The 11,042-nt window shown below is 32.1% G+C and overlaps 1 protein-coding gene across 1 annotated transcript in view; it reads right to left on the bottom strand.

Annotated features, from left to right (window-relative positions):
• Positions 1–11,042, bottom strand: part of LOC106478197 (checkpoint protein HUS1-like) — a 31,692-nt gene that overhangs the window by 13,774 nt on the left and 6,876 nt on the right. The window contains exons 4-5 of the mRNA XM_022381758.1: positions 4,363–4,539; positions 3,272–3,379 (exon numbers count right to left, since the gene is read on the bottom strand). Of these exons, the coding sequence (XP_022237466.1) occupies positions 3,272–3,379; positions 4,363–4,539 (285 nt within the window). The remainder of the gene's footprint in view (positions 1–3,271; positions 3,380–4,362; positions 4,540–11,042) is intronic.

Genomic DNA, 11,042 nt, shown 5'->3' with positions numbered 1-11,042 from the left:
TTTATTCTTATCATGAGTCTTCTTCCCTTTCTCCAATGTATGTTTCATTGCAGGAACATGGAGTTTCATGAATGAAGTTTTTGTGTTTCTCCTTGGTAGGTTTCTGTTTGTTTTTCACCAGAATGGTTCTTAATGTCTTGTAGGATTTCCACCTGACATCTATGTTGAATTTCTTGGCTATGTGTTAAAAACTTCACCATACAACCTATCACAGTTCCAACCAAAGAACCTGCTGCTCAAAACTTCCTGAAACCTATGGCTGAACAATTCCGACATCAAACTTACAACATTCTTAGGAATGTAGCACATTTAACAATCTAAAACAGGACAACATAATCAAGATTCTACCAGTAGATATAGGAAATAGTATAGTCATCCTAGACATTAACAATTAGGACCACAGATCAAGCAGTTACTAGACAAACACCAATGACCCTATAAAAAAGACAAAGAAACTCATCAACAAAACCTGAACCAACTTAAGAAACAAAACTTAATCAATGAGAAGCTAGCCAAAGACTTAGGAACCAACAACAATTTTACCCCTCAGTTCTATGGACTACCTTAGATACACAAACCTAATATACCTTTAAGGCCTATCGTCAGTAGTATAAATTCAAGTTCCCATCAACTAGCTACCTTCTTGGTACCAATCCTATCTCCACTATGAGGGAATACTGAATATCACATTCACAACTTGACAGATTTCATAGAACAACTCAAAAAGCTACACATCAGATCCCAGGATATTCTGGTCAGTTTTGACATCACAGACCTAGTTACCAATGTTTCAACCTCAGAAACCCTTCGTATCACCAAACAATGACCGCTGAATGACAAATCTCTACCACGCAGAAATGACATGAAGATAGGCACCATCATGGAACTAATGAATATTTGTAGACAATCAACCTACTTTCAATACAACGAGAAATTCTACAAACATACAGATGGTTTAGCCATGGGATCACCAATCTCTCCAATCCTAGCAGACATTTTCATGAAAAACTTTAAAGAAAGAGTCCTCTCATCCACACATAAAACCAAGTTTCTACAGCCGTTATGCTGTCAACACCGTTATCTAACCCCATGGTCATGAAAACTTACCAGCCTTCCTAGAACATCTGAATTTTATAGACTAAAGAATCCACTTCACCATGTAAATAGAGGAACAAAACAGCCTATCATTTCTTGACATACTCATCAGCAGACAAGGGAGAAAAATACCACAACTGTATACAGAAAACCACACCCAAAATAACAAATACCTATACTTCCAGTCTTATCATCCAACCTCGATAAAATATGGTATAATCCAACACCTAAACAAGAGAGCAGAAAATATTTGTGATAAGACATCCATCACAACAGAACACCAGAAGATCACAGAGTGCTTTAAACAAAACAGTTACACCTCCTCCTTCATCAAAAACTCTCTGAAGACCACAACTGAAAGAAATAGACTACCACCATTTAGCTCCCCTACCTGCAAATGTATAACCAAGAAATTCAACATAGATGTCTGATGAAAATCCTACAAGACATTAAGATCCATTCTGGTAAAAAACAAACAGAAATCTACCAATGAGAAACACAAAAACATCATTTATGAAATTCCGTGTTCATGTAATGAAACATACATTGTAGAAATGGGAAGAAGACTCATGACAAGAATAAAAGAACATAAAGATAAAACAAGAATCATGAAAACACAAAATTCAGCCATTGCAGAACAAACCGTGTCTACTGGACACAAAATAGACTGGGAAAAAACTAGAATTGTTGACACAGACAAATTTTGGAACCCAAGAAAAATTAAAGAATCCTTTTACATTAACACAATAAAACCTTCACTAAACAGAGATTCCAGATTTGAGGTGAGTAACCTATGGCTATCACTGGTTGAATCTACAGGAAGTCTCTCCACCAATCAGAAACAGGGATAAACCAATCAATCATAACACACCCTCCACAATTCACCAGGATACTATAAAGACTGACAACACCAAACACACATTGACCCGAAGATGAAAAGCAGAAGACTTTCGAAATGTTGTCCTCTATACTTGTGTTTCTATAACTGGCAGTTGACGTCCATTCAACCAAATTTCAGTATTAATACTTATTTTACAAAGCATTATGACACACACAAATTACTTACTCAGAAGCTAAACTGTCTAGGAGCTATTATAAATGTGTAGTTGTAGTTGTACAAGTGAAAGAGAACAATTTAAAACAAATAAATTTGAAATTGCACTTTTAATGTTGTAAATATCTATGTGACTAATAATGTTTACCATGTTATGCATATCATCTATGGCAAGAGTTCCCAAACTCTCTCAGCATATGAACATTCTGCATCTTGAATAAAGCCTTTCTCCGCACCCTCCACCCAATAAATCTACAGAAACTGAGTAGAGTAACGGATTGCAAATTTATTATGACCACCCTAAAACTTTCCTGCAGCAACAAGTTTGAGAACCCCTGATCTATATGACCTGTAGCACCTACATATTCATGTATCTACAGTGACTCTACACACACTAATGTAATGAAGTTGCTAGCAATAGTGAAAACAGGGTACACTTCTTAGGGGAAATTCAGAAAATTCTGACTGAATATCTATCGATAATTCTTAAAAAAGGAAGAAAGATTCTTGTTTTGTGCAGTAGAAATCTCTAAGAAAGCCCAAACATCATATTGGTGTACTTACTCGTCCCACACATTAGAATTCTGAACCCTACTAATGTTTTTACAACAACATTACTATTTATATGTGCTCCATACTTTTTTTTTTACAGTTTTACCAAATTCCATCATTTTACTATGAATGAACAACTTTCCGATACATAAAAGTGATTTCAGATCAAAGCTGTTGCTAAATAAGAGAACCAAACAAGTTTAATTACACCTATCTCCAATTTTCAAGTAAATTAGTATCTGGTATTTCAGGTGAAAAGACTAATTTAAATTTATCCATACTATGAAAGAGGCCTGCCTAGCAGTAAAACTCATTCTTAAAATTAATAATCATTTTGCTTTATGTTTCGTAAGAGCCTACAAAAGAGATGGTATCAGCCTAATTAAATTACTCAGTATAAAAAAAGGTTAATACATCATATATATATATATATAACTGCATAAGTAATAATAAATCCACATTTTCCCTTATAATACACACACACACAAATATATATATATATATTAGAAAACACATAATATGCACACAAACAACAGATATTGCATAAATAGAAAAAGTAACGCAACAAACATCAAAATCGGGCATTTCAGGTTCTTGGAATTCATCCCAAAGTCTACGAGGAATTACAGCTACTGGAACATCATGAATAACAATTCTTGATGCTGACACCAAGGAAGGCTATTAAAAAATAACAACAGCTTTGAAATAGATAAAAACACAAATTCTTATAAATACATAAAAGTAATAAAATGTGACAAAGCACCAACAATTTTACCAGACAAGTAAAAGAAATAAATGAGGAAATATTTGAATTTTTTGTTTGTTGGCATAGATTTTACTTAATTTTTGCAAATTTTAGTATCACCTAACCAATACTGTAATTTTTAAAAACACTGTTAACGGGTTTTACTAAGAAACCCTGCCTTTAAGTACTCATACAGTGCATGCCAGTCTGTTTTCTTCATGTCTTGGGGGGGGGGCAATTTACAACCACTTACTTTTTTTCTAATTTATAATCACTAAGATATACTGAAAGATGATTGGATAACACTTTTTCACGTTAGCTAGTTTTCCCCACCCTTATTTACACCTGAAAAATGGATGCTGTCACAAGGACTCCACATTTGTCCTTCTAATTTTGTGATTGGTATGAATTTAGATTGTTTTTACATACAGTACATATCACATAGTTAATTGGAAACTACAAAGAATATGGTTAGCTATAATATTAATAAAAATAATCCTTAAAATTGCTGAAAGTAATTGCCAAATTCCACTTGTTGCAAGGTGACAATGCAAAATATCCACACATGTATGCACACAATGTTGAACTAATGTTAACTCTTACATACAATTGGAAAAGATGGGCAAGCATGTTAAAACAAATGAAACTCGTGTGGTTTATGGTAATTACACTGCAATATAATAACTAGTTAAAAAGTTGACATTAGAATACAATATCCAAAACATATAAAAAAACAGAAAAATATTGAGAAATGCAAATTAATCTTTTCAGAGGAAAGATTTATTTTGTTATTTATTAGGTTGTTTAAAATGTTTATGGAAGATGTAATTCACTAAAGATGAAAAAAGTTTCTTACATTCCTATTTCTAAACAACAGAGAATATACTTGGATACTATTATTTTACATTCTACTCACCAACTCCACTTCTATAGTCAAACAAGGCACACGTTTCTTTGTTAACTTGATCTTAAGAGATTTTGCAGAATGTGCTGATTTTAGGGCTCTTAATAAGTTTTCAATAGTCAGTTCCAAATAAATCTCATTGTTTTCTGCTGACACACCTTCCATATTGTATTCATTAAAAAAGTGATCCTAAAAATTAGTCAACTTAATAATTAAGTGAAACAGGCCTAGAATTTATATAAAATCTTAAATTTTCTTTAAATTGTTTGATTCATTCAAGTTTTTTCATGAGATCATCTCTTATTTGTATTAATTTGCAGTACAATGCAACACCTGATTAACATTAGAAAACCACCTAAATTCAGGAAAATCACTTTCTAATTTGCCAGTAATAATAACTATTTTGCTTTTGTGTCATTACAAACTAATATAAGAAACAATACCTTATAAAAAATACCTAAACAAGAAAAAATTCACCATAAGAGTATTTTAAGTTTGCATGAAAATGTTCTACAAAATTAGCATTGTCTATTAAAATGTTATGGCTGAAGTTTTCTATAACTACAAACCATGTCATATATACCCATTAGCTTAACTGTGTAAAATGGCATTCATAAACTGAAAATCCAGCCAAGCAGCTTCAATAGGAAGTATAAAAAAGTATTTTATCAGTGAGTTGGACTTACCACTTTTACAATGAAATATTATAAATTGGACTGATTAATAAAAAATTGTATTTACAAATGAACCTCTTCTTTATTGCTATATGTGCTATTTATTGCTGCTAAACTAGCAAAGAGTGGGGATACAGGATACAGCAGACATGTAGTACTCAGATCCTGTTATTCCTTTCAGCAAAAGGTAAAACAATAAGTTTTAATATAATTCTGATTAATTTCATACATTCACATGAACATGATATATAGTCATCTATATTTAAGTTCAACACATATTTTGGCCTGATCTAAATTTGATCAAATCTTCAGTTTTCTAGTACTTTAGTAAATATTTCTAAGCTTTTTTTGTGATTATTATCTGTTGAGAGATTATAACCTTCTAAATGAACTAATTCTTATTTATTTAGTAATTTGCTTATTGTTTTTGACTCATAAGTTTAACATACAGAAAATAAGATTTACTCCTCATAATTGCCCATTTGTTGTTCCATATTTTAAGCATACATAAAACTATGTTGTTCATAGCACCCCAACATACACTTGTAGATCTGTTTCATATTTCTCTTGTTCATAAAGGGTTTTGTGTCTGATATTTAAAAGCATTGTTTCCTTTTAACCACAACATGTATTGAATATAATAAATGTGGACTGGAGAGAGTTTAACATAGTGTACATAATAAACCCACTAAATATTTGTGTCTCACTTGTTACAGCTTGTAAATGAGAGTGAATACCTATAATGCTCAAAAGAGTGCATGAAATAAAATGCATTTTAAAATAATATAAAAATGCAAAGATGTAAAAACTTTTTTTACAGTTTCTACCTTTTGTGAAAACCACAATTCTCCTATTATTGTTTTTGCGAATACATTGTTTACCAATAAGTAAATGTGTTGTTCACAGTCTCTAACAAGGACAAGAAATGACTCGTGTTAAACTATCCCTAAACCTGCCTAAAAATATCTAAATAGAACTTCATTAATATGAACAAATGTCTATGAAGCAGATTAGAGCTGAATGGTTGCCATCTAAGTGCAGATTTAAAGTGTTAAATCTATGGTTGACTGTTGGAGTTCAGTAAGGTTTTTATTTATCAACTAGACCACCGTGACCCATTGGGTCAACCACTATTCAGAGGTTATGAAGAATTCAAGCTAATTCCAATATTGCACCAAAATGAAGGTTTATTTTGAGATAATTTAATTAAATATTTCAATCTATTCGTGTTATTCATAATTCAAGTAATGATATTTGATTGTTGATCGGGAGTAAACGGAAAGACCATTTCGTTTTTCAAAAACGTGAAGTAAGAAGTTTCGTAAAGAGTGCGAACGGTAGTGTGATTTTTTTTACTGAGAAAATAAACAAACAAACAATCTCAGAGTTTTAGTAGTATATAGATAGATTCTTCAAGATCTTGTTTTTGTCATCTTACGCCTTTTAATGAAGATGGGAACATTGACAGGGAAATAATATAATAGCCAATGCTTGCGAGAGGTTTTCCTTAATAAAATTTTGTTGTTGTTCTCGACTTAATTTTTATTTTATTACCTCGTCTAGATAGTTACTATTTGCAAATAGCCAATAATATTGCAGGTCCATTTTATTGTTGTTCTTTCTACGAGCCGTGCCGTTATTCTGTTGTGCATATATTGTTGTATAAATGAAGTTTTATAATAATGGAATGTACGAAAAGTGACAAAAAAACAAAAACGGGGCTAACTCGGTAACCCGTGGCCCGATTTTGATGAAACTTATTCTGTTTCTCTTCTCATTTATATTTAAATATGGCGGTATTGTGCGCCGTTTTTGCTGTATTTAATTACAGACAAGCACACACACACAAACAATCTCAGAGTTTTAGTAGTATATAGATAGTAATTAGATATTGTTTTATGAAACATTTAAAATTTGTTTGTTTCTCTAGCTTAGATTTATAATATTGTCTTTTGAAAATACCAATTTTTATACAGTGTATCTAGAAGTGTTATAAGAAGTATATAACGACAAATCCGTCGCTGAACATGATCTTTCAGCTGTGGGGGCGCTCTAATGTGTCGCTTAATCTCACTATTCGATGGGAAGTGGTGAAAGGTGGTGACTAGCTGACCTTCCTCTAGTTTATCACTTCCTAATTAGGTCTAGCGAAGATAGCTTTCGAGTAGCTTTGCGTCCAATTCCAGAAGCAACGTTCAAGAGCATCTTGTCAATATTTATCTCTTGCTTAATTACGCACAAAATTTCCGTGTCGATTGTTAGGCCTATTTCACTGGATATTCTAGTTCTTTTTATTGTTGAAATGCTTCCAGATGATTAGCCACTTTTCAGGTCAATTTAAAAGTGTTGAAATGTATTTCCAGACCTTATTTCGTTCGATGACAATGAAAAATTAGCCATGCCGAAAATTTTGCAGCAAAAGCTATTAGATCATCTGTTACAGAATACTGAACCCACTGCATTAATAATTCTTTTCCATTAACAAGTCGTCGTATATAATAACTTCTTATGAAATTTCTTCCATTGTCATCTTTTGGACGGACAAATATTTGCAGATGTACAAGACCCGTTCTGACCAAACAATGTCAATGTTTTTTTAATTCTTTGTCATTTAGCTGGGTTACACAAGTCATACACAAACATATTTCTATGAGAAGCTTTGTTTTAGCTGGATTACACAAGTCAAACACAAACATATTTTTATGAGAAGCTTTGTTTCAGTTGGATTACGCAAATCAAACACAAACATATTTTTATGAGAAGCTTTGATTTAGCTGGATTACACAAGTCAAACACAAACATATTTTTATGAGAAGCTTTGTTTCAGTTGGATTACGCAAGTCAAACACAAACATATTTTTATGAGAAGCTTTGTTTCAGTTGGATTACGCAATTCAAACACAAACACATTTTATGTTTTAGCTGGATTACACAAGTCAAACACAAACATATTTTTATGAGAAGCTTTGTTTCAGTTGGATTACGCAAGTCAAACACAAACACATTTTATGAGAAGCTTTGTTTCAGTTGGATTACGCAACTCAAACACAAACACATTTTATGAGAAGCTTTGTTTCAGCTGGATTACACAAGTCAAACACAAACACATTTTTATGAGAAGCTTTGTTTTAACTGGATTACACAAGTCAAATACAAACATATTTTTATGAGAAGCTTTGTTTTTTTTTTCATTTCTGGGACGGCTTAGGAGGAAGTTGTAACACTGGTCTTTTCATAGTTTCAGCAGAAGAATAGTTTCTTGACTCATTCTAATGGTAGTATTTTTCCAAGATTGCAGAGCACCATAACGTTACATCAGCCATGGTTTTCTTTAGTTCATTAATTCATTTTCAACTATTTTTGAGCTATTATTATTTACATTGTCACTTTGAGCTATCTTGTATATTTTACAAAATTTTGTAAAATTAAAAATTATTTTCTAGTAATATTTTGTTCTGCGCTTCTTGAAAAAAAAAAGAGAAGTAAAGGAGAGAAACTGAAGTCTCTGCAACTAGAGGAAAAATAGCGAAAAAGTGGTGTTATGAGCTTAGAGTGACCTTGGCAAAGTAATTCATGGGTATAATATTTTTTTGCAGCCGATGCATTGGTTCTATATCTATTCTGTACAAAAATCACCTTGAAATTAAAATTGTTAAAAGAATGATGTAATAAAAAATACGCATATTTTTATTCAGAATTATCAGTTACTATCATATAACAAAAAAGGTTTATTACAAATACGGTCTTTACTGAGTATAAGAAACAAAAGAAAGAAGTTCTGTATTCAACAGCTGGAACGTGAAATAACACATTCTATATGTCTGTTTGAACTGGAGAGATGGTATTTTATTAGGGTATAGGAATCTCTCTCTCTCTATATATATATACATAAAGACTTCAGAGCATAATAAGGGCAGAAAAGATTCAAATTGTTTCCTGAGATGTCGAAGAGTTGATGGGAGAGGCGTGTTCTGTTAGTGTATGATCCTTTAATGCAATGGAAACAAATAAATGGATTTTATTAGATCTAGTTTCAAAGTATATAAAACAAAGAGCAAAATGGTATAGTGAAGATGCAAAAACAAACTCGATACTCCAATATCGTAAATTTGAATCTCGGCTATCAATGCAGTTACGCATGGATAACCTGGAACACTAAAATAAAATATTATATGAATATTATTACAAATGCGCTTCTTATGTTGAATCCACAGCTTACAGTCAACGTTCAACGATATTGTAAGTACCTATTTGACTCTTAAACTACTCGAAAAATGTTAAAATATCTACTAAAAATATCCAATAAATTGAATTAAACGTAAACAAAACGATGAAGATATCAATTTAAAGATGGCCTCAACAATTTCTTGATATAGTTCCAAAGCCATTGATACAACAGCAAATAAAAAGCACGTGCAATGCTATTTACATTTCTATACAAACGTGGTTTAAAATGCGTTTTATTATTGCGGAATAGGATAAACTGGTGTTGTAAAAAAACACTAAAAATTTCGCAAATCGAAAAAAACGTGACTTTCTACGCGCATAACGATCTCTTTAACGGATTTGTTTTAAAATAAAAACTTCCAAGATGAGATTTTTTCAATGGAATTTTTCCTAATGATATTTTTAGTTAATCTTCAAATGCTAATGAGACCTTTAATAAAATATCAAGGAAATGAAAAGATAACGATAAAAAAAAACTTCATTTGTACTTAGGCATTGGAAGTAAATTATAGGTTTAACTTGGATTAAATTGAGATAAATAATTCCTCTCGTTGTAAATTTTGAGGACATATTTTCTAGGTACCATGTAACACAATGCTAAAAAATACTTTGCTATTAGTGTAACTTATATTAGGTTTGATGATACATTAGTATCTGGAACGTATTAAGAAGCAAACATCTACGCTCTGAATTTAGAGATTTACATTTACGAGGTTATTTTTTTATCTAAAAGCAGTAGATTTGTTACTTATTTACCACTTAACTCTTTATGAGAAACAATGACAAAATGCTAACGTTGCAGTCACAGCACAAATTAATTCCGAGCCAAGATGTTTAAGAAAGAACGTATCAATTCAGTTCTGAAATAAGGTCAAAGCAAACGAATATTTACCTTAACTTTAGCCCCCCAGTGGCACAGCGGCATGTCTGCGGACTTACAACGCTAGAATCCGGGTTTCGATACCCGTGGTGGGCAGAGCACAGATAGCCCTTGTGTAGCTTTGTGCATAATTACAAACAAACAAACCTTAACTTTATCGTTTGAATAGCAGTTGTGTAAAAATACACAGAAGTATTTAAGACAGTAATTCGGTTTTATCTATTCGGGATATTTTTGAAGAAGTGCCACTAATATTATGGAGGAAGTCTTCTATAACGACATTGTTAGTAAGTTTTTATTTGTTTATTGTTAAGCGTAAAGCTACACAATGGGCTATCAATGCTCTGCCAATTGCAGCTATCGAAACCCGATTTTTAGGGTGATAATCTCTCATACTTACCGCTAAACCACCGGAGGGCATTTAGTAAGAGGCTTTGATATTTTTTTTTCACCTTCCTTACTAATTTTCTGTTGTTATATGTTAGAAATGAATATGTAATATGTACATTTTATATTTTATCACGCAATCAGAATTAATCACATTATCTTCTGTATTTGCAAACTTATTTCTAAGCTTACACGTTTTTATCATTTTCAATTTCCATAAATTCTACGGCGAGCGCGGCCAAATGGTTTACATGCTAGACTGTGGATCTGAAGTTCTATAATTCGGGACGGATAGTTTTTGAGTAGCTTTGTGCGAAATGTTACAAACAAGAACAATCGTCGATTTTAAAGTACAACAGTAATATTAAAACAGCTCTTAATTTATTTTATATGAAAAAATACACTTAAGCTCCATTTCCACTCATGCCTTCGTAAGGACAAAGCATTTTTAGCAATTATTGTTGTTGTTTGTTATTAAGCACAAAGCTACACAAAGGGCTATCTGGGCTCTGCCTACCACGGGT

The sequence above is a fragment of the Limulus polyphemus genome, unplaced genomic scaffold (assembly GCF_000517525.1).
Source record: "Limulus polyphemus unplaced genomic scaffold, Limulus_polyphemus-2.1.2 Scaffold188, whole genome shotgun sequence".
Lineage (NCBI taxonomy): Eukaryota > Metazoa > Arthropoda > Merostomata > Xiphosura > Limulidae > Limulus > Limulus polyphemus.
This window is presented reverse-complemented; position numbering and strand designations above follow the sequence as displayed.